Here is a 26,171-nt window from a genome sequence, read left to right on the forward strand (position 1 = left end):
CTTCATCTACCTGGCTGCTCATAAAACCCTTCCCACTCCATCGCTGGGGAAAACCACGCGTTCAGCGACCTACAGCCGCTGACGTAACGATGCCAGGTACTGAATAACGTCTAGAAGAAAGAAAATATCTTTAACCCTCGCGCGCGTGTCCACCTCGACAAAGTCACGCTCCGATACGCACGACCACACGCGCGCACTGGAGAGAGAGCAGTTCACGCGCGGCAGATGCTTCCCCGTCCTCGCTGAGATGATGGCTCTGTGGACGCTCTTCTGCATCCTCGCCATTGTGAAAAGTAAGTTATCTGCTCAAAGCAGGGGAAACGCTACTCTGAGGCTTTTATTCGCGAAACCAGGCATTCGTAATGCAGGTTGCTGCGCGAGCACAGTCATATGATATTGGCATTGAAGAAGGGATGTATGGAAGCAAACCGTAGCTCTTTTGGAGATGGAGAGATGCTGGGCGGCGGATGAATCTATACAATCACTGTGGTAATGTGGTAATATTTCATGTGTGACCCGAGTGTTAACGGATACATTATGTCCATATTTCCTGTCGTCTTGTAAGATGCGCACAGCGCGTGCTGTAGCGCATTAATATAGAATCACGGCGGCGGGCATGTTGGCCGTTTCTCTTTGTGCGCAGAAGTGCTGAGCAGCGGTTATGGCACTGTAAGCCTGAATGATAATACACATCATTATTGCAATGAGCCGCAACCGCCACAACTGCTGAGATGTGATTTTTAGAGTCTTTCTGGGGTCGCCTCTTGATGAAGATAACATTTAATTTGTGTTTATCACTCGGCACTGCCTCGCAGGAATGGATTGGGTATAGTTGCAAAGCTTGTGTTAAATTGCCATGTTCATAAAGCGAGGTTGCAGAAATGGCTTGAAGTGTGCGTGTGGAAACATAAGGCATGGGTCTTTAACCCCCTGATGCATGCATTATTAAATCACTACGGAAAGTTTAATGTTTCTTTTTTACTTCAAAACAAGAAAGCAATGATTCCAATCCAGATGTTACACATCTGTCACCATGAATTTATGGTTTTGTTGTAAAGTGATCTAAGTAAATGACAATTTGTTGATAAGCAAAAAAAATAAAACATAGTATGAATATCATAATGAATTGTTATTCATTATATTATTCATACTATTTCACACACATACCCCCATCACGCACATTTTCACACATATCTTGCTGTCTTTAGTATAAATCCCTGCTGCTGTTGCTCTGTATTCATATAATTAAATAAAATTACATAATTAATTTATTTTTTTGCATTTTAAAAATTACATAATTATTTTTTTGTAAATGTTCCTAAAGGTAACCATAATATAATTTAATGGAAATTCCTATTAAAATGCCCAGTAAACACATATCAAAGTCCAATACAGTGGACTATTTTATTTTACCTACAGTAACTGGATCTTCTGGAATCAGAAAAGAATTTAGAGGTACTTGGTACTACTTTGGTATAAACAGGACAGTTGAATGATCAAAAGAGGATAAAAAGTAAAGGACTCCAAAATGAAAATTTGCTGAAAATGTACTCAACCTCAGGTCATTCAAGAGTTTGTTTCTTCATCAGAACAGATTTTGAGAAATTTGCCATTACATCACTTGCTCATCAATTCATCCTCTGCAGTGAATGGGTGCTATCAGAATGAGAGTCCAAACAGCTCATAAAAACATCACAATAATCCAGTCTGTCAATTAACATAATAATGCATGTTTGTAAGAAATAACCCCATCATTAAGGTGTTTTTTTCCAATTTAAACCATTGCCAAAATATGAGTCTGTAATCCACAATAACACAATAACAAAGGAAAGGAAAAAAAGAAAAGTAATTTGTAAAATGTAAAGAGTTGCCTGATGATCTTTAACAATCTATTGTTGGTGTAACCTAATATAGTCTGGATAATTCAGTCATTTTAAACAATGTTTCATTTAAAACCAGATCATTAAGATCTTACCACAGCTGACCTGCAAAAAAATGTGATGATGTAATGGTTGCAATTCCCCTGTTAGAAAAATATTGTTAGAACCAGAATTATAACTGAACAAGCTTAGTATGAAAGAAAAAATAAATAAATGTGCGAGCGCACACACACACACACACTAGGGGTTGAACGACTTCTGATTTTTTGAAGTCGACTTTTATGTGATGAAAGTCGAGTCGAAGTCGACTAGTCGCTGATGACATCGTTAATGAACAAATAAGTCTGGAGCTGTGACAAACACCTTGTGCACAGCTATGGCATATGACACAGCTCTGCCCACATGGTTGTTGCTCCTATAACAGCTTTTTTATCAGTTATTTTGTCTTTGGGTCGTTATATTTCTCACAGATTTCTGCTCATTCTAAATCAGATACAGATAAAGTAGCACAGTAAAGATTACATTAATATGAACGCATTAGTGAGTTAGTTATTAAGAAATATATGCTTGAACTTTTCAGTTTCTAAGCTATTTTATTGAGAAATCACAGAACAGTGTTGACAATACATTTCCGCACTGAATGATTCTGTGCGCGTCATGTATGTGCTACTGTCTGTAGCCTATGTGTGTGTGTTACAGCGTAGCAGCGCATTAGATTAGAACGGTGATTAACTTACCTGTACAATAAGCTGTTTAAATCTGTCAATTAACATAATAATGCATGTTTGTAAGAAATAACCCCATCATTAAGGTGTTTTTTTCCAATTTAAACCATTGCCAAAATATGAGTCTGTAATCCACAATAACACAATAACAAAGGAAAGGAAAAAAAGAAAAGTAATTTGTAAAATGTAAAGAGTTGCCTGATGATCTTTAACAATCTATTGTTGGTGTAACCTAATATAGTCTGGATAATTCAGTCATTTTAAACAATGTTTCATTTAAAACCAGATCATTAAGATCTTACCACAGCTGACCTGCAAAAAAATGTGATGATGTAATGGTTGCAATTCCCCTGTTAGAAAAATATTGTTAGAACCAGAATTATAACTGAACAAGCTTAGTATGAAAGAAAAAATAAATAAATGTGCGAGCGCACACACACACACACACTAGGGGTTGAACGACTTCTGATTTTTTGAAGTCGACTTTTATGTGATGAAAGTCGAGTCGAACAGAGCATTGAAGTCGACTAGTCGACTAGTCATTAGTCGGTGCAAGTTGCAACCCCTAACACACACACACACACAATTATCGCTGGCTGGTGGAAATCGGCTTAGGTCCTCCTTTCTAAGTGTCAGAAGGCTAATTCAGTTAACTCTGACTACAAGTAAATTAGTAAAAGAACGAGTGACCGTCAGATGTGTGGTGAAAGGGTTTGTTAGGGTCAAAAAAGAGGAGGGTCCTCGCTCCACCATCCAACACCCATCAAACTCACAGCCCTGTTTTCCTCGTGGTATAAGCATGTTAAGATTCTCTTAGCAGCATCATACGAATAGATTTAGTACTAGTACATTAGCATAGTGTATTAGACTCACTTGTGTATTATGTGATGTAAATGTAAATTCACATCACATGTAAATGTAAATTAAATGTAAATTCTGTGATCATTTATTCACTCTAATGTCATTAAAACCCATAAGACTTTGTTCATCTTTGGAACACAAATTAAGATATAAACCTGAGTGATTCTACCAAAATTTTGATGCTTCAAAAAGTTAATGAAGACATTATAAAAGTAATCCTTATGAATTGAGCTGCTTAATACTTATAGAGATTGTGTCTTACATTTACATTTAGTCATTTATCAGATGCTTTTATCCAAAGCGACTTACAAATGAGGACATTGGAAGCAATCAAAATCAACAAAAGAGCAATGATATATGCAAGTACTATAACAAGTCTCAGTTAGCTTAACGCAGTACACGTACAAGTTTTTTTTTAAATTATATAATAAATAAAAAGAAAACAGACAGAATAGAAAAAGAATAGAGCAAGCTAGTGTTAGAGGCCTTTTTTTGCTTTTGTTAATTGTATAATAAATAAAAAAGAAAACAAATAGATAGAACACAAAAAGATTAGAGAAGCTAGTGTTTTTTTTTTTTAAAGAAAACAAGCAGTTAGTAAATGAATAGAGTGCAAGTCTAAAAGGGGCAAGTTTTTTTTTTTTTAAAGAATAGAATTCGAGAGTGCTAGAGTTAGAGGGTCAAATAAAGATTGAAGAGATGTGTTTTTAGCCGATTCTTGAAGATGGCTAAGGACTCAGCTGCTTCTTCTCGTCTTCTGAAGAGACACAATGTTTATATGTGACCCTGGACCACAAAACCAGTCATAAGGGTCAATTTGAATCGAAATTGAGATTTATACCATCCGAAAATATATATAATTATATATCATCCGAAAACCAAATAAATAAACTTAATTTTTGATTAGTAATATGCATTGCTAAGAACTTCATTTGGACAGCTTTAAAGGCGATTTTCTCAGTATTTAGATTTTTTTGCATCCTCAGATTCCAGATTTTCAAATAGTTGTATCTCGGCCAAATATTGTCCTATTGTAACAAACCATACATCAATGGAAAGCTTATTTCCTATAGATGTATAAATCTCAATTTCGAAAATCGACCTTTATGACTAGTTTTGTGGTCCAGGGTCAAAAACAAAAAGTATTCTCGTAGCTTCGTATAATTGCGGTTGAACCCCTGATGTCACATGGATTATTTTACAGATCTCCTTGCTACGTTTCTGGACTTGGGAATTATTTCACTGCATTATTCAGTCTATTAAAATGCATTTAGAATGATCACAAAATTAAAGATATGGGAGCAGAAATGTATACATTTATATCATTTCATACAGTTAATCAGTATCACGCGAAGACTGACGTTTTTCCACCAAAAAGCAGCATGATTACAAATGTGATATTGATTTTATACAGCAGTTCAATAAACAAGAATTTAATATTAAGACACTTACATTTTAGACACAATATTGACTGTTTTTGCTCTATTTCGCCAACAAATATTCCAATTTGCGTCTCTGAGCAACATGAAGCTGATTTGTTCCTGAATGAATTAACCGTTTAAATGATTCGGTTCAATCGCAATGACTCACTTATTAACAGTGACTTGCTGCCACCTACTGGCAGTTTTAATTTCACATTTAAAGTATCTTCATTTAAAAAAATTTTTTCAAATATCAAAACAGTGATAATGCATTTGTAACTGCAGGTTAAATGCATTCATGTCCTGCATTAAACTGTGTGTAAATGCATCTAAATTCCACTTCTAATGCAGCTTCTGTCTTTTCTCTACATTGCAAAGATTAATTTTGTCAGTACTGATTTAATTTGCTTGGTAACAGCCCAAATGACTTATTATTCTAACTGACTGATTCAATTTAAGAATTTGACTGAAAAGATGATGCACACTTTTAGAAAAAAATGGCTTTATAAAGGTAAAAAAATGCCCATAAAAGGTAAAAAAAAATCAATTTAAACTTATTGGAAAACATAAATTTCTATCACTGCTGTGAACTGAACACCACACAGAATATGCAGAATATGAAAAATTTTAGGAGTCAGCTGTCCATGGTAGTCCTTAAGATATCAGCACAATAACACACTCAGCAAAATATTGTCTAATTATTGTTATCGATAAAATTCCAGAAAATATTGAGATATGTTTTTTGTCAATATCGCACACTCTTAATATATTTAACGTTTTGTTTAGAAAAAAATTCAAATAAATATGAGAAGTGCCCTTTTTTCCACTTGAGCCCCTGCCCCTCAAAATGTCTGTGCACGTCCCTGTTGATGAATGAAAAAGAATGAAAGTCTTGTGTGTTTGGAATGACATGAGGGTGAGTAAATGACAGAATTTTCATTTTTGGGTGAACTATCCCTTAATAGCACTGCTTCCACCACATTTTACCTAATTTATTTAGTATAAGTTTAGTATAATTTAGTTTAATGTAATGTAATCACTTTGAGTCAGTAATATTAAATAAAAGGTATTATAGATAGATAGATAGATAGATAGACAGATAGACAGATAGATAGATAGATAGATAGATAGATAGATTTTTGTTACCTGGCAAAACGTGTTGTACAGGCATATAGTGATGGGAAGGCACAGTATTCATAGGCACCCATCCAGCCAAAATATATGGTGAATCAATATTCAGTTCCTCTCAACTCGTCCATTCTGCCCACGAATTAACTGTAATTAATGTCAGCAAGTCGGTCCTGACTCTGCTTTGCTGAACGTCGTTCTGTTTGGCCTCTCTTTATCAAGGAGGAGCAGATTTGGCAGTGATTTGGACTAAATACAGACTCGGCCTTGAGGGAGCTGTAAAAACAGACAAAGCCTGTTGTGGAATGACTTATGGCCCACCTTTATCTACCGGCAGATCGATGGTGGAGACACAGAGGGTCGAGTCCTCTCCACCTCCTGCATTATAGCTCTGCTACAAACTCACACCCAGGAATCAGACTTCACAACATACCACTACATAAGCCAAAGATGAGATGGATGGATGTTTTCAAACAGAGCACACTGACTTGTTGAGAGAAGAGACAGTGATGCTGGAAGCGGATGGTGGAACAGGAGACAGATTTTGGAACAGTCAGGCGAGAATCAGTGGACAGCGTTTGGTGTGTTTCTTCAAGAACGAGACAGACCTCAAAGCTGCAGGCTTGCATACTAATCAAATTACATGCACGCAAAACTTGCCCATGCATGTATCACTGTCTTTCCCATTTGCACACACGCATAAAGAGATGCGCATTTTGAGGGGTCAATAAAGAGCAGTGAGTGTAGGTGCGGATGGGAGGTTCACCTCCTGGTCTATTTTTAGTGTTTATTATTCACACCTCAGTGCACACACACTCCTCCTCGCAGAGTCTGTGTCTCTCCTTTACTTTGGGTTAAACACACTGACTCTCAAAGGACTTTCAAGGACGTTCTGGCATCTTCTTTTAGTACATATACCGATCGCAAACCCCACCATTTGAGAGTGTTTACGCACTTATAGGCCTAATTCAAATTAATTGTTCACTCAGAAATTAAAGTTCTGTCATCATTTACTCACCCTCATGTCGTTCCAAACCTGTATGGCTTACTTTCTTATGTGGAACACAATAGGGAGATTATTTTCCATCCAATTTGTAGTCATTTTACAAAAATGAGCACAAAGCATTGTGAAGATGATCCATACACTTGTGCACTGTATTCTATATCTGTTTGAAGCCATACAATAGCTGTGGTTGAGAAATAGATCAAATTAAAGTCTTTTGCTGACATTTTCTGTGAGTCCTGAGAACGGCTGCAACTGGATTATTGAGTCATCTAGAACTAGATCAGTCAATTCGTGAACAAATCATTCAGAGCGGTTTTGTGAACTGGATCAATCGATTCGTTGAAATGATCTTACTCAAAAGAACTACTCGTTTGCCAATCGGACATCATTTCTCTCGTGAACACTCCAATAGTGTTAGGAAGAAGATTTTGAATATATACATTTTAAGCTATATGGACCATTTTTATGCTACTTTTGCTGTGAATTTTGCATTATTTTTGAAGCTGTAAAGGTCCCATTCATTGAAATTGCATGTAAAAGAGATATCTGTGCTTTACAGAAAGAATGACATGAGCATGAAATGATAATCGTCTTTTATAAATCTACACTACCATTCAAAAGTTTGGTGTCCATTCAAAAAAAAATTGTTTTTAGAAATGTATACTTTTATGCAGCAAGGTCGCATTAAAATGAATAAAATTGACAACGAAGACATTTATAATTTTACAAAAGATTTATATTTCAAATAAATACAGTTCTTTTGAACTTTCTATTCATAAAAGAATCCTGAGAAAAGCATCATGGTTGCCAAATCATGGTTAGCAGATCTGTCACAACTTTCTCTATATATACAGTATGATATTAAGAAATGTTTCTTGAATACCAAATCAGCATATTAGAACGATCATGTGACACTGCAGAATGATTGCTGAAAATTCAGCTTTGCCATTACAGCAATAACTTATATAATTTATATTTACATTTTATATAGAAATAAAAATTTATAAAAAAAAAAAAAAGTTATTTAAAATTGTAATAATATTTCACAATATGACTGTTTTTACTGTATTTTTGATCCCAAAAAAATGCAGCCTTGGTGAGCATAAGAGACTTCTTTCCAGAACAATAAAAAATCTTACCGACCTCAATCTTTTGAACAGTAGTGCATTGAACACACAAACCATATTGTGGCTTATACAGTATGTGCATATAACATGCTTACATTGCTCTCTTGTCATCTGATTTGTATGTCAGTCATGCTGGCTCAACACTTTAGCCCATCTAGATAAGGCAGTGATCTGGCACTCTGGTCTGCTCTCATATCTCTGATCCACAGACCGTTTCAACAGCCAGCAAATGATACTGAGATTTCACACAGGTTTCAGTTTCACACAGATATCCAACCAGCATGTCTTGCATGTTAATCTTCTACAGTAGTTAGAATATCTGTCAAAAAAAGCATATAAACCAGAGGTCTTCAGCCTTTTCATGCCAAGGACCCCTTAAACAGACCGAGGATGAGAAAGAGATAGTTGCATTTTTAAGCAACAATTTAATATTAATGTGTTTACACACATATTAATGTATTCACATTCTTTCATTGCGAAGCCATGAAAATAACCATTGACATACTTGTACATTATACAGTACTATACATTACATTGAGCTTCTTTAGTTTTTGGTTGACGTTAAAGCAATATTGTATTTTTGTTTAACACTTTTTTTTTTCATGATTTAGAAAGAAAACATGAATTGCCATAAATATTAAGTGAGGTAAACAGCACAGAACTCTGATTCAGCAAACACCTTATGAATATTCATAACTCATTACCTTATTTATTCTGTGTTGACCTTTTGTTCATTACATTCTGTCATCAGGAAAAACACATGTCCAGATTATTTGTAGAGAAAGATGGACTATGATGTTCTTGAGATGTCAAGAATTTTCCTGGGGGACAGAAAGAGAACGCAAGCAAGTAATGTGGAGAGAAAAAGAGGCTTTTTAACCTTTAGCTTTTTGGATGCCATGGCAACAGGCTTTTAATAACAGTAGAGCTTTATAATTTATTTTATGAGGAACAACTTAAAACAGCTATAGATTAATTAAAGAGTGTGAGATCTCATTTTCATCAAATCCAGTTTTTAACGTATTCAAGGTAAAATTATGATTTGAGAAAGAAATCTAATAAATTCGAATACAAAAATGTATTTTTATGTTAATATGGATTATACATTGCTGAAGCAAAATAAAACTTCAACACCTATAAATATACTATTTTGTGGTGGTCAACATGTTATAATAATGAATGCATTTCATTACATTAAATATTATTAAATGACTAAAAGTAAAAAAGTAAAGTAAATATTTAAACAAAAGTAGGACAACAGGGCCTCGATGGTCAGGTGTATTAATTTCTGATGAGCTGCCGTTTTTTTAATCCAGATGTGCCCATGTGTTGCCAAGCCAATATTCATTTTAGATGAGTGCAAACAAGCTCAGACAAGCCATTCCAAGTCAGCCAGACATAAACCTGTCAACACAAGCTGGACTAATTGTAAACACTCAATTTTCAGAACCATTTTGTGTCTATGGAGCATATAGTGATGGTACAGAAGGAAGCCAGAAACAGCAGAAAGGGAAGGGAAGCATAACAATGAAACAGGTTCAGAGTGCTATCGATCCTTTTACAGCACATTTAAAGAGGGCACTGTATGTTCAAAGCTGAATAAGAGTGTTGTTGAACTGCTTAAAGGCTGATGTGCACAAATGCTGTGATTACGTTTCATGCATATTTCAGCAACGCTAATGCGGTTTTATTGCACAGAATGAAAGAACATCTACATATGATTCTTATTACATTATATGATATAAAATGACAAATTCTGAAATAACAATGATTTTGAGCAATTTCTAATTCCTCTGGTAAACAAAAAAGTGACATCAAAATCAAAATCTGAGAGGTAGAATTTGGGCACATATTGTCAGGCAGGATTATCCTGTAAAGAAGACAATGTCAGCCAGATGAGCTTATGAAGCCGACTCCCCTCGTGTCCTTGTGGAATGGATGCGGTATGTGTGATGCAATGTGAATGTGCGGTAACACAATTGCTTTCTATGGCCAGCAATTTGTTTGGCCCGTCTTTGGAAGCTTTCTCCGTTATGAGTGCTCAGATCAATACCATCAGCTCTAAGCATCTGTCTAAAACACATCGTCCTTTTCCTCCTGAATCGACTTCTCTCTTTCTTCTCTCCACGAAGGCATGTACTGCAGAAATGCAGCGAATAAATATAGCACAAATATGTATATAATAGCCTGAATGGAGAGACTATTTTGTGCAGGGGACATTTATCAGCTATTTACAGCTGAATGTACAGCATGAACACCACATGCAAATGAGCTTTTTTGTATGTTTGACATCTTTGACATTTTATGTCATTCATTCATTAAAATACTATTTATATGTGCATGAGTGAATGTGGATATGTATGTGTGTGTATGTGAACTAACCTACATAAATGTGGATGAAGAAATAGTCCACCCAAAAATGAACATTTTGTCATCATTTATTTATCCTCATGCTGTTCCAAACCTGTATGACTTACTTTTTTTTTTTTTTAGATATTTTGATAAGATATTTTGTAGAATGTTGGTAAACAAACCATTTTAGTTCCCATTTACTTCCATAGTATTTTTTTATTTTGTGAGTAAATTAGGACAATTTTCATATTTTGGTGGACTATCTCTTGAAAGAAAATGATGGAAAAATGATTGCGGTCATTTAATTTTGTGAGGAATTTATAACAAAAAAATGTGAAAATTGCTTTGTGGATACTATGTGGATTGATGAAAGACAATGTAGTTGGCACTTATAATATAGGATCAATATAATGTACTAATATATATATATATATATATTAGGCTATTATTTATATTATTTCAAATAATAACATGTGATTGTTTGCTTTGAAAACATATTTTTCATGGCAGATCAAATTCTTTATATATGTGGTATTGCTGCTTTGGGCATGTGTTTCTCATACCAAGACATGGCATGTAAATTTGTAGTTTAGTCTGTGAGTTATTAAGGAAAATGTAAAATATGTCACAATTGCCCCTGGTTTCCCCTAAAATATTTTTCTCCACACAAGCCAAAGCGCATGGTAACATTATAAGCACTTATAGAGAACTGGAAAAGACAGCATCCCACTGCTTGGCTTTATATAGCACAGCAAACTCACAGAGAGAGGATCAAAGATGAAGAGAAAACATGCTGATTTATTCAAATACATTCTGCCTCAACACAACCCCACACAACATTGTCTTAAAGAGGAGAGCGAGGAAAGAGAGAGAAAAGGAAATGGGGATAGTCATTGCAGCATTTGCTGAACATTAACAGTCATTTCAAAACCATGGACATAAATAAGGGGTTGGTCTTCTGCTGTTATAATAGCTTTCAATCTTCTAGGAAGGCTTCATACTTGAGGAAGGAACATTGATGCAGGGATTTGCTCCTATTTATGTGCAGTTGTGATCTTAATTCATCCCAAAGATGTTCAGTGGAGTTCAGGCTTTGTGCAGGCCAGTCAAGATCTTCCACACCAGACTCAGTGAACCTTGTCTAAATGAACCTTGCTTTGTATATTATAATTATTATAAACAGGAATTTTCTGCAGTCACTATACTCCAGTCTTCAGTGTCACATGATCCTTCAGAAATCATATGCTGATTTAATTCTTAAGTTCTTGGTTTTTATTTTTGTGGAAATTGTGATACATTTTGTTTTCAGGATTCAAAAGAACTGCATTTATTAAAAATATATATATATTTTTGTAACAATGTAAAAGCATTTACTGTGACTTTTGATCAAGCATTCTATGTACAAAGCCAATAGTTCTACTCAACTGTTTACATATCCTTTGCAGATTTAAAAAAAAAAATTGTTTCTGCCCTGATGATGTTACAGTAGACATTTAAATATACTAAAATTACACACATTATTCTGTTCAAAAGGTGATTCTTTGATATCCTTGATTACTACTGAGTGTTGCCTTCTTATAATATGTAAGTATCTGTTATGCAGCATCTTCATATAAAAAAATAATCTTCATCTTCTATAAAAAAAAAATCTTGTTTTCAATTTTGTTTTCTATTTTTAAGGCTTAACATTTTACAGATTATGTAAGAGGTATTTAAATGTATGAGAAAAAGTGTTATGTAACACTCACCATATTTATTAATACACTGTAAATAAAGACACACAAGCACAACTCACCAAATCAGGTAACTCAGTCTCTCATGGTCTTTTTTTTAAAGGGGTCATGACATGAATTTTTATTTTTTTATTTTTTTATGTTATGTTAAAGGAGTGGCTCAAGCGTGAGGAGAAAATCTGAAACTTGCCAAACTTGCACATCAAAATATGAACTTGCATCTGTATACTGAATCAAGTGTAGAAAGCGTCAGTGATTATAATGGGTCCTGTCTGCTTTTGACACAATGCAACGTTCATGTCTGGTGTAGACAGAGAGCGACTGAACGCCAGTGGACAGGGCCTTTGGTGCAATGATGCATAATTATTCATCAACGTCTTGCTCTGGGGGCAGTCGTATGCAAAAATATTTGCCCGTGTGATGTCACAGATCCCACAATAGCCGTTTCTGGAGCTTGATTAAATGCTGTTTATAATAAGGAGGACATTTTAAGTTTTGAAACTTGCAGGACGATTTAATGGTACAAAGACCTCTTATATGTCAAAACATAAAGGCAAATTTGATTTCTCATATCATAACCCCTTTAAGACAGGAGCAATAAAAGAAGGGAAACTGAGCAAAAAGGGGATACTGCATTTAAACAGAGACAGAGAGATTTAGAGCATGTACAGGTGGACATGAGCACAGAGGAGAAAGAGAGAGTTAATGGTGTGTGATTAGAGTCTTTATTGATCTGCCGTTGAAACATCTTTCCTGTCCACTGAACACAACAAGAGTGGCAAGAACAAGCCAATAAGAGAGAGGGAAACAGAGACAGAGAACAGGATGGATGAGTAGTTAGAGAGAGAGACAGAGGAAATGTATTATGCTGACCCTGAGAATGGAGAAACCAAGAGGATGGGAGAAGTGGAGACCAACATGCTACACCGTCTCTTAGTGCAGTATGAAAGAGAATAAGTGCACAGAGTCATTTTATAGTGTATCTAAAGATTACAAATATGCCACGTTCTGTGTTGATTCATATTGGTGGGACTCAAGTGGGGAAAAACAGCTTTTACTTGATTTGATGAATAAAGCCATCTCACTGGACTGATCTGTAGGTGCTATTACTCAATTGCAGGAAGCATGCGACAAAGGTTTTATAACCATGCAATGATCGGTGTTTGCCTGTCACTCTCAGAAATAAAGGAGATTCTAAGGCAGTGCTTTTCTGCTGTCCTGCCAAAAGCTGAAAGCTGCTGTTCTCTTTACTAAACTGCAACACCTTTTTGCAGGGTTATCATTAACTAAAACCATAAAAAAATAATATAAAAAACATGAACTGAAATTATATATATATATATTATATATATATATACAAAAGATGTGTAAACAGTTTTAGTGGCTTCTTTGGACAGATAAAAACATTTAAATATTTTTATTCTTATAAAATGAAGTTTTTTTTAATTATTGTTATATTATTACCTATTAATCATAATCAAATATATTACTGCCAATATTTTGATGATTTGCAATATTTTCAATAACTAATATATTAATATATAATATACTAATATATCAATTTCAATAACTAATATATTATTTATAAAATGTGAAATTGCTTGAACATGTTTTGTATCGCTTATATACTAATAAGTGAACATTCATGTGTTTTTTTTATTTCTGTGGTTTCCATGAAGAGTTACATGAATTTTGTTATGTTTCATGAATCCAGGCTGTTCTCCAGAGAGGAGGTTTTTTGTGTTTTGCAGCTGTGCCTCAGGGTTAAACAAAACTACACAGCAGACGCCGCTTCCAAAAATGTGATTCTTTATGAGATGTGGGATGCATATTGATCTACAGTATATCTCTTACAGGCAGTGATGGGGCAGATACAGAAGAGAGACTGGTGGAGCATCTTCTTAATCCAGCCCACTACAACAAACTGATCCGACCAGCGACTAATGGTTCAGAACTGGTGACAGTGCAGCTAATGGTCTCGCTGGCACAGCTCATCAGTGTGGTCAGTGGACATGTTTACATTTCGTTCTCTCATATTTACATACAATATGCATGTGCATAAAGGTTTCACGTCCTTACAAATTGTACTTCACTTAATCATAACACTAGTTCCCTTCAGAAGAGTTCAAACAAATTTGTCAGCAGTGACAGAGCCAAAGCATTTAATGATACCCTCTTATCTATTCAACATCTCTTCTGTTTCCAAATTTGGTCGGTTTTCAATGTGGTATTATGTATCTTTGCTCAGTAAGCTTACTTAGGTCTTAAATGGAGCTGTGACATAATGCAGTTAGGCTTAGAGGCCTCTATATTAGCATGATTTTGAGAGTAAAATGATGTCAGTATGCTGTAAGAAGTGAGCATGGACAACAGGAAATAGCCATCTGTTCCCACAGGTGCAGCACATTACCCATGCTTACTGACCACTCATCATTCAATGCTAACCGCTCAGCTGTCAGCCAGTTACATGCTTCCTTCATGCTTGTAATGCACTGTAAATCAACAGCTCACTTACCTGGGCTGAAAGGAGGAAAGTGGTGTCATTCCTGTGTAATTCATCTCTGGAGGGCCGGCAGGGGCTTCTTAACAGCCTTGATCCATAAAATAACCATTATGCTCAGGAATGTAGCCTTAAAGTCAATAAAAATAGATACTATACAATAAAATGATGAACCATGATGAATACTTTCTTACTTGGTATTATATTATATTATATTAATAATAAATTAAATAAATTTGAATAAATGCTGGAATTAATGAAATTATATAATTCATTGAATGTGTAGTTCAAAAACGCAGATTTATTTTTATTATTTAGTATAATTATTTATTTGTATTATTAAGTTGTATTTAATTTGTAGTTTGTATCGATTTTTACTATTCTCTGTCTGTTTTTTTTTTTTCTACACAGCATGAGAGAGAACAGATCATGACCACCAATGTCTGGCTTACACAGGTTAGTCAATACTTGCATTACTCATGCCCCATTTTATTTTCCACATGTACGGTTTTCACAGACACACATTTGTTTTGCTATCATTGTTGTAGATGTTCCACTGATTTCTATTAAAGTTTGCATAACTATTATTAAATTATTAATTTTTTCCAAGATTAACTTTTAAGTGTGCATTCACAATTAAATAGCTAATATCAACAGGTACCAATAACTACAATTCTCCCACCATAATAAAAACAAACAAACGTGGGTATGAGTGTGAATATGCAGAATATTCACTCTCAGTTTGAATTGAAATGTCAATTTGAGGTTGTTTACATCATCAGTATCTCACAAGCTGTTTTTATATACAAAACAACCCATGGAAATCTGTTTGTACAGATACAGTACTCTCTTACACATCTCTCTTTTTTTCTGTCTCGTTCTCCATTTTTCTGTCACTCCCTCTCTGAATCATCTGCTCATGGTCACTATGACCATAGATGTCAGTTGGCAAGAGTTATTGCCACTGTCAGTACAGGTTACCCATAAAAATTTGCCACAGTGTGTGTCTTTCCTATCCAGAGTGTATGTGTATGTGATTGGTGTGTCAGAGTAAAAAATGTAGTATAATTACATTAGTTACACTATCTGGTCAAAACCCAACAGGAAGTGTGTTAAATGACCATCATTAGACATTTATCACTCTTTTTGTGTGTATTAATATGACTACCATTAGCTAGGCTATGCCTTTTGACAGCTCTCATTTGCAGTCTGCAGCATTTATGGCCTCAAGTAATCATTTCTAATCTTTTAATCTAGTTTATTAGGACATTTCTATTAGTAATGAAAAGTGACAGATCATTTATACATATGCTAAATATACTGCTAATTGACTGAGAGCAGTGGTGTGTGTGACAGATGAACATGATCTTAACAGCATGTGGAATTGGTTACACCTCCTGTTCACAGGTCAATGAGAAATGACATTTTCATAACGTGAGGAGGAAAATGTGAGGGAAAAGGCCATAAATTGATTGTGTATTTCAGTTGCATCCAAAGAGTCAAGGTTTTGCTGTAAACTTGTGCTAGTAGGTGTTGTAACTACATTATCTGGCTGCAAAACACATCTTTCTCCATTGACAGCCATTCAAAAGTAACCGTTTATTCTGCCATTGACATGAATGGTAATCCTAATGGATTGCTTTCTTCAGGGATCATAGCCTCTCTTGAGTCTATCTTGGTTATTTATTTTCACTCTGTCCTCAGGAGTGGCAGGACTACCGGCTAACATGGAACCCAGATGAGTTTGATGGCATGAAGAAGGTCCGTCTTCCCTCCAAACATATTTGGTTACCTGATGTTGTTCTTTACAACAAGTAAGTCTCAAAGATCATCCCATTTTTGGCTCTTGTGTATTTACGTATCTAGTCAGTTTATCACTGTCTTCATCATATCTGATCGTTTCTTTCCGTCACCTATTCCTTTCCTCTGTCATTGGAGGGTAGATAACATCCCTGCTTATCAGTCTTTGTCTCATTAGTGGTGTTCCCGTGTCACATTACTTGACCTCACTGTAAATAAAGCATGTTCCTCCTCTCTCACGGTCATGTCACGCAGTGGAAGATGTTTTAAATTCAGCCTAATTAACACCAGCTTCCCTCCTGTGTTTGTCTTTATGTATCATTAATAAACCTTGCGCAGAGACACCTACAAACAGGCCCCAAACGCTAAGGTTTGAAAAATGTTCTCATCGGATTCGAGTTCCATTTTTTACTATTGTTAGGATATTTTCTGGATTACGTACCTAGCAAATGTGATGTGTCTGTACCAAATGCCTGAACTAAATGGTTACATAAGGCACTTACATTTGAAGTGAACAGGGTCAGGCCGTCAATATTAAAATACACTGTATTAAAAGTATAGCCACAAGATGTAATAATCATTATATGTAGGGATGCACAATGTGACTTGTGTGCAAAAATTGTTTAATTACCTTGTCTGGGTAACATTGCTTAAAGTTACAATATCCAATCTTTCAAGGTCATGGGTTTGATTCATACTGTAGCAAATGCACAAGCTGATAAAATGTATCCTTTGAATACAATGTGCCATCTGCTTCATGTGCAAGTTTAAATGTCTGTCGCCATGATTGCATAAAATTGCAAACATTCGCACAATACTGTATGTGCAATGATACCAAAAAAGTTACAAAACTGCGAAGTTGTAAAGCACTGTTTGCATGAAGCAATCTTTATCTACAAATTACATCAGTAATTCATAACCAAATGTTTATCCACCTAAATGAGTAGTCCCACCTGAAAATGAACAATACTGACAATTTTAACTCAATAATAGTAAACCTTTTAAAGAAAAATAAATAAACCTGGTTGCTTTTTATGTTACTGTATCAATTTGTGCCTTTAAAAAACGAGTGACGAGTCTAAGTGGGCTTTCACACTAGCACTTTTGGTGTGCACCTGGTTTCATTTGACATCAGAGTTTGGTTCATTTGGATAATGTGAATGCTGTTTTCTGAACTCGGGTGTACACCCGCGAACCACACCTGAGACTCTCTAAGGGATGGTCTGGGGTAGAGTATATGCAAACTCTGGTGCGGTTCATTTCTGATGTAAATGCGCAATTGTATTAAATCACAGAAGTGAACTGCTATTGATGACAAATGAATTGACCAAACTGTGTATTATGTGTTGTCTCACTTACTTTCCTGACAAGCATGACTGAAGTGCTGCAAGCAGAGAGAATTTATATCTAATTTCCGCTCACCTTCAGCAGAAATTGACTCCCACGTTCTTTGCATTGCATTTGTGACAAATAGACGCATGTGCCGTTATGTGTTGGTGCTTTGGAAACAACAACAATTTTTCAGAATCCAAAGTACAGAAGAGAGGTGAGCAAGCAACAGTATCCATTTATGTTGCCATTTTCTCCTGCATAGTCGTTTCCTAGCAGAAGGGGTAAATAGCTGCCACTCTGATGACGCAAACGTACCGGAACCAAAAACACAGTGTGAACCCAATCGAACCAAGTGTGAAAGCACCCTTAATTATTTTATGTGACAATCGACATTATGCCACAAATGCTAATTGATAAAGCTTACTTTGAAATATAAACCATGTCATAATCTCTCTGTCTCCTTTCCCATCAGTGCTGATGGCATGTATGAGGTGTCTTTCTACTCCAATGCTGTCGTCTCCTACGATGGAAGTGTCTTCTGGTTGCCACCAGCGATCTATAAGAGTGCCTGTAAAATTGAGGTGAAGCACTTCCCTTTCGACCAGCAGAACTGCACGCTGAGCTTCCGCTCGTGGACCTATGACCGCACAGAAGTGGACCTGGTTCTGCGTGCGGACGTGGCTAGCATGGATGATTTCACGCCCAGCGGCGAGTGGGACATCATCGCTCTCCCCGGCCGTCGAAACGAGAATCCCTCAGACCCAACCTATGTAGACATCACCTATGACTTCATCATCCGGCGCAAACCCCTCTTTTACACCATCAACCTCATCATTCCTTGCATCCTCATCACCTCGCTGGCCATCCTAGTGTTCTACCTTCCGTCGGACTGCGGGGAGAAGATGACGCTCTGCATCTCTGTGCTACTGGCCCTCACTGTGTTCCTGCTGCTGATCTCCAAAATAGTGCCGCCCACGTCTCTCGACGTCCCTCTGGTCGGGAAGTATCTGATGTTCACCATGGTGCTTGTTACGTTCTCCATTGTGACAAGCGTGTGTGTGCTGAACGTGCATCACCGGTCGCCCACCACACACACAATGCCTCCATGGGTAAAGTTGGTGTTCCTCAACAAGTTACCTGCCTTGCTCTTCATGCGGCAGCCACACAACAGCAGCGAGCGGCAGCGTTTGCGCCAACGCCGGCGTGCCAACGAACAGCAGGAAGGTGGGAGAGGGGGTCTGGCTGCTGGGCTCATGGCGGGGCTGGGCCTGGGCGGCTCTTCGTCGGGGAGCAAAGAGAACAATGAGGCGTGCACATGCTATGTGAACCGGGCCTCAGTTAAACAGTTTGGGGCAGAGTTGGGTGGAGGGGCTGGCGGGGGGGGGGCGACAGATGGACTAAATGGGATAAGGGAAGGGGGGAGAGAGGCCAGGGAAGGAAGTTCAAATCCATTGCAAAGCTCTGCTCTACCTCGGGGGAAGCAGCAGCCCCCTACAGTCCTCACCCAGGCTCTGCTGGCCCAGGCCTGCCCAGGGTTCGAAGAGGCTGTAGACGGAGTCCGCTTCATCGCAAACCACATGAAGAGCGAGGACGACGACTGTAGTGTGAGTCATTCTATTTCATAATCATCTGAATGTCCAGATGAGTGTTTTCACATTAGCAACAATAGCATGCTATCATTCATAATTGAAATAATACTTCAGTTTGTCATAGTTTAAATAATACTTCCTGTTCATCGTTGTATTTTAAATGATAGAGTAGTGCCAGTGACAACCGGCTTGATGATTCATACTAGAAATATGAGATGAAAACATTCCCTCTTGCTCAAGCCAAATAACTTCATTGCTAAGAAGCTAAAATGTTATTAGGCCTGCACAATTTATTGAATAAGCAATTATGGTTGCCGTTTGATCATGCCATGCTTTGATAATTGTAATAAGTGCCGACTATACAATTAAATTAAATGGCATGCTGTGCTGTAGTTCACCCAAATATGAAAATTATGTCATAAATTACTCACCCAATTCTTCTAAACCATAACACTTTTGTTCATCTTCGAAACAAATAAAATATTTTTAACGAAACCTGAGAAATTTCTGTCCTTCCATAGAAAGTCCATGCAGATTTGACCCGTAAGGTTTGTTCTCATGCATTAATCAAGTGTGGTTAAGCTTCCGTTGACTACAGTATATTAATGGCATGTGGGTTGATCAATATTTATATGTGAATAAAAGCCTGAAGTAAATCTGCTCATCATATAAAGTGATCATGTCTCTGAAGAGAATTTTCATGAACATTTTTGAAGCAGAAAAGTTTTGGAAAGGTTTTTGAATAGAGGGACTAAAATTTCTCAGGTTTCATTCAAAATATCTTCATTTTTTTTAAAGATAAACTAAAGTCTTTTGGCTTTGTAATGTCATGAAGGTAAGTAACATGATAACACAACTTGCATTTTTTATGTGGTGAATCAGGTGTTTAATTAGTATACCAGCCTGCATGTTGCTAAGAAGACTAATTTAAATTTGATTTACAATAAATCAACAGCACATTAAATCAGGAAGGCAGTTATCAGCTTTGTTTTGGATGTGTAGGCTGCTTAAAAACTATGGCATGCAGTTGCCATACTCAAAATAAGTTCTGCATTTTAATGTTAAGTTTATTAACCAAAAAAAAAAAACTACAATTATGAAGTTTGTCATAGTCATCCAGACAACATATATCACCTATAGCTTTTTTGAATTGGGCATGCCATATACTGTAGCTGTAACACTGGTGTCCAGATTCTATTTCTCTTACGCTTACTCAGTAATTGGACCTGTATCTCCTGAACTGCAAAAATGAAAAGACGGGTTGGTACACTAGTGTTACACTGATATAAGAAAAGCAGAACTGAAGCAAGCCAAAGTTTGTTAAATTATATTATAATGTTACATTATATTTCAGCAACTACATCTAAAACAAAGTTAGAAATTACACTAAAACTGTTAGAGTGAGCATTAGATCATCCAGGCCTGACTCAAAACTTGACATTCATTATGAGCTCAGTGAAAGCTTACACACATTCCCATAGACACACTCAGATCAATATGCAGCTCCACACTTGTGGTTTAATAATCTCTGATGTGGAGGCTTTGCCAGGCAAGTCCTAAAGCATTAAAAAAAGAGATGTGGTCTTTAGCCAAAGCACAGCTACACATCAGCACTACACTCACTGTTGGCATTTAAATGGCTTACAGTCCCATTCTGTCAAACACCGTCTCAGCATTACTCACATATGAGAGTAGCAGTCGTGCTGGATGATACTAGAGGTGATTTTTTTTTTTTTTTACAGAGATGTGCATTTTACAAGCCAAGTGATAGAAGACAACTGATCTATATATTACACATATATTAAAATAGATATATTCAATTACATTAAAATGTTCCGACTAATATATATAATATATATACACACACAATACACACACATAATATTTGTATTTAAAAATCAGTAATATACTCTTAATGGTTTAATTTTTGTAATTTATTATTCTATTCTAAAAATATTTTAAATGTTTTAAATGGGCCACTTTTATAGTATGAAAAGTGCCAAAGAGATATTAATAGATTTATAGTGAGTTTTTGTCTTTATCTTTTCACATTATTTTGATGATATTGAGTAGTTAGAACAGTCAGCAATATATTTTTATAACTCAGCAATATTTTTAAGTGAGCTTGAGCAGTTGGTTTCTCCTTAAGAGCAGGAATACAGTCAACATGGGGTAAAATTAACAGCACTCAGTAATTCTGTCATCTCGACCTGCACACAGTTTCATTCCCATGGTAACAAGGCGTCTCCATGCCAACTCCCTTGCAGCCTTTGCCGTGGTTACGGTTCATGTCCCCTGTGTCTCACCTCATCAGAGCACTGTGGCGGAATGAAGTCTCTGTTCACATTAACCTTTTCCTTCACCCTCTTCTCTCTTCCCTTCTCTCACTCACTCCCACACATTCACATGCAATTTCCCATCTTATGTTTACCTCTCAATCTTTTTTTTTTTTTTTACCCCCCCCTCTCATCTATGCCCTGTCTCCCTTTTACACCTGACATCTTCATATCTTTTAGACATTTCACCTTTTTAAAGGGATAGTTCACCCAACAATGAAAATTCTGTCATTATTCACGCAGTCATCTGGTTGTTCTAAACCCATTTGCTGCTATCTTTTCCATGGAACACAAAAGAAGAATGTTGAAGAGTCACGCAACTGTTTGCAATGTAATGAGTTCAAAGTGAGCACATCTGTCAAGCTTCAAAAAGGGCACTTTTCTTCACTGATTCATTCATTGTTATTCATTTCTCTTATACTGGAGTATTCAAATTAAATATGGCTTCTGTGGCCCAGGTTTAAAACATCATGACGTATGGTCATGTGTAGACATCATAAGTTCTGTCCATACTGCAGCATATTCTGGTCAAGAACTGCCCACTTAATCAGAGAGCAGCTTGACTGACATATACAGTGTGTATAGAAAAGAATCAGCCCCCTTTAAAATAATCACATTTTGTTGCTTTGCAGCCTGAAATGAAGACGGCCACAGTTTTTGTATTTACAGTATTTACTCAGTGCAGCTTGTAAATACAGTACAAGCTGTGCAACTTAAATATAACACCGACATGTCAGAAAAAAATAAATATAAAAAAAACAGAATCACTGAGTTAGAAAAAGGATCACCTGTTTGTGTCAAGATTTTGTTGAACCACCTTTTGCTTTAATTACAGCCTTTAGTCGGTTGGGATTTGTCTCTACTAACTTTGCACATCTAGACTTTGCAATATTTGCCCACTCTGCTTTGCAGAACTGCTCAAGTTCAGTTTAATTAGATGATGACCAGTTGTGGACTGCTGTCTTCAAGTCATTCCACAGATTTTCAATGGAGTGTAAGTTTGTGCTCTGACTAGGCCATGCAAGGACATTCACCTTTAGCCCTATTCGGACGGTAATTGTTTCTCAGGGGGACGTAAGTGACAAACACCAAGGTCGTGTGGTAATTTAATTGCCATCCGAATCCACATCTCTGAGTTCACGAGAAGAAGTCGATTCAAAATTCAGTGTTTAAACCCTTGTTGAGCAGTCCCGAACACCGTAAGGTAACGTTGTACTTGTGTAATTTGCATATATATTTATTTCTGAAATTCTGAAAAGTATTTAAAAGAACAATACTTCATAACTGCTCCACCACATAAGAATACATTTGTAAATAAAATTATTCATCACAGAACTCGCTCCTCTACTGTGAATATATCGCCATCCGAATCCATGAGTTTTATCACTGAGGTGATATGTACATTTATTTTTACAGATGTCCATATGAGAAACAATTACCGTCCGAATCGGGCTTTAGTCTCCTTCAACCACTGTGTGCTCAGTTTTGCCATATCGTTTGGTGTTGAGGCCAAATAATTCAATTTTCATCTGCCTCATAATCTTCAGGTGCGTTTTGGCAAAGCTCAGTCGTGACTGTATGTGGCCGTTCTTGAGGAGTGGTTTTTTTCTTGCAACTCTCCCATATAAGCCACATTTGTGGAGAATTTGTGATATTGTTGTCACATGCACACAATGACCACTCTTTGTCATAAATTCCTGCAACTGCTTCAGAGTTGCTGTAGGCCTCTTGGTCGCCTCTCTGACCAGTTTCCTCCAAGCTCTTTCATCCAGTTTGCAGCGACCTTCTGATCCAGGGAGGGTCCGTGTTGTAACAAATACATTCCATTTCTTAATGATAGACTTCACTGTGCTCCTAAGCATTGATAAAGCATTTGAATGTTTTTGTATCCATGTCCTGACTTGTGCCTGTCCACAACTCTATCCTGGAGATCTTTTGATGGGTGCCCATAGTTGATTGTTTGCTTCAGTTGCACTACCAAGGACTGAAATGCTCCAGGAAAGCTCTTTTCATGCTGAGCTAATCAAAATGACCACAGCTGATCACAGTTGAAAGTCAAATGGCTTTGTGTGCCATTGAGAAGGTGATTAGCTACACCTGATTGAGTTTACAAGTCATTTTTAGGAGGGGGGTGATCCTTTTTCCAACTCAGTGATTCTGTTTTTTATTTTTTCTGACATGTTGGTGTTATATCTTTCACTTAGATGTTATAAGTTGCACTGAGTAAATACAGCTAGATAAAACAACTGTGTCCGTCTTCATTTCAGGCTGCAAAGCAACAAAATGTGATTATTTCAAAGGGCCGGGGGGTTGATTCTTTTCTATAGAATCACCAATGGATGCTATACACCATCAGTTGTGATGGGAGGGCGAAGGGAGGAGGGGGGGTCTGCCGAAGGAGAGGGCAAATGTCACTCTGGACTAATGATAGTTTTTACGAACCTTTTTTGAAATCTCGCACAGAGTGGGGATTTAGTCCAGGATTCTCGTTCAGGCCTCTCGTCCAGTCCACCTTCCCCTCCTTTTAGGTGAAAAACCACACAAGCCACTGTATAGCAGTCAATCATTGTTTGGGTTTTTATTGCCATTTAGGGACGAGGCTATCTGAGACACATTATACCAGAGTTGGGAAAAGAAATTCAACAGGTAATATAATTCTGGAAAATGGTTCATAAATTTAAATGAAGGCCTACAAAATCTTCAAACTTTAAAGTTCTAAAACTTTCAAGTAAGACTCCTAAGCCAACATTCAGTTTGTCTTGACAATTTTTTTTTTTACAGTTAATTAGGTTAAATTTATTATTTTCCAATTCACTTTAATGTTTTACCATTAAATTCAAAATTCAAACTGCAATTCTATTTCCTGTTAGCTACCTCAGCATAAATTAATTGTAAAAGCATTCTCAATTCGAGTAATATAAACCAAAAAAAAAAAAGAAAAAAAAGTTTTTATGGTGCATTTTTGTCATTTTTAGAGAACAAAGAAAATGAGAGAATGGAAAATAATTACAGAAAACAACAGTATACAGGTTTGGAATAACGACTGATAAAAAAAATAACAGTTTGCAGCAAATAATGACAACATTTTGAAGGGAATTATTTCACTCCGTTCACATCAGTGTTATTTTAATATTATATACTATTATAACATTTAGATTTTAACATTAATATTTTCAATTAGCTTTCAGTTTTATATTTTTGGTTTTAATTTCAATTTACATTTTAGTCATTTTGTTATGAGCTATTGTCATTTTTATTAGGTTACTTTTTTTATATTTCTATTTAGCTTTAATTTTTTAATTCAGTTTTAGTTTTAATAATTTTTTGTACTAAAACTCATATGAGTTAGTTGCCAAGGCAACATTCCAATTTTTTTGAAAGTTTTTCCATCTAATATTTATTTTTATTTCATCTTTATTTCAGTTAACGAAAACGATTTGTAATAATTTTATTTAACCATGCCTACCCTGCTGTACATCCCTAAATCCATCCATCGGCCCACTCCTTAATCTGCTGGTTTTTTTTATCTTACAGGTGAGTGAGGACTGGAAGTATGTCGCCATGGTGATCGATCGTCTGTTTCTCTGGATCTTTGTGTTTGTGTGTGTCTTTGGCACAGTCGGAATGTTCCTTCAGCCTCTGTTCCAAAACTACACAGCCAAAACTATCACCAACACACCTGGCTGACTAACCACCAACCCCCTCCACAACAATGGACGCTATACACCATCAGTTGCAATGGGAGGGCGAAGGGAGGAGGGGGGGTCTGCCGAAGGAGAGGGCAAATGTCACTCTGGACTAACGTTAGGTTTATACGAACCTTTTTTGAAATCTCACACAGAGTGGGGATTTAGTCCAGGATTCTCATTCAGGCCTCTCGTCCAGTCCACCTTCCCCTCCTTTTAGGTGAAAAACCACACAAGCCAGTCGGAGAGAAAGGAGACACCTGTTTACTTTGCTCAGCAGCCAATCAGCACTCTTCTCTGCAAACAGAAAGCCATCCACCGCCCACAAGCTCCGAAACGAGCAGTCTGCTTCATCAAGAGTCACATGACTTGTTATCTGTACATGCAAGCTAGTCAGACAGGGATGATGCCCGTTTTAACATCATTTCTATCAGATTTTCATAGTTAAATCTGTCATATTTATTTCTTATGGTCTAGTAGCCTGTCATGATCCATGTATTGCAACAACATTCTGATTTCTGTGCGAACATACAAGTGTCTGGTCCTTCGAAATGGGCTTTGATGCAGTATTGTATTATTATTATAAATATAATAAATGTGTGAATTGTATTACTACAACACACAACAAAGAGGGAGGATGCCTGGTGAGATGTGAGTGACAATGACTGTGTATTAAGACTGAAGGTACTTTAAAG

General features: G+C 36.5%; 1 protein-coding gene across 1 annotated transcript; it reads left to right on the forward strand.

Annotated features, from left to right (window-relative positions):
* Window positions 1-26,171, forward strand: LOC107723580 (neuronal acetylcholine receptor subunit beta-2-like). The gene is made up of 6 exons (XM_016532284.1): window positions 1-293; window positions 14,090-14,235; window positions 15,145-15,189; window positions 16,438-16,547; window positions 18,338-19,469; window positions 25,325-26,171. Exons 1-6 carry the CDS (start codon window positions 248-250, stop codon window positions 25,475-25,477), a joined length of 1,632 nt encoding a protein of 543 aa, XP_016387770.1. The 5' UTR covers window positions 1-247; the 3' UTR covers window positions 25,478-26,171.

Source organism: Sinocyclocheilus rhinocerous, unplaced genomic scaffold, assembly GCF_001515625.1.
Source record: "Sinocyclocheilus rhinocerous isolate Xijiao unplaced genomic scaffold, SAMN03320098_v1.1 scaffold241, whole genome shotgun sequence".
NCBI lineage: Eukaryota > Metazoa > Chordata > Actinopteri > Cypriniformes > Cyprinidae > Sinocyclocheilus > Sinocyclocheilus rhinocerous.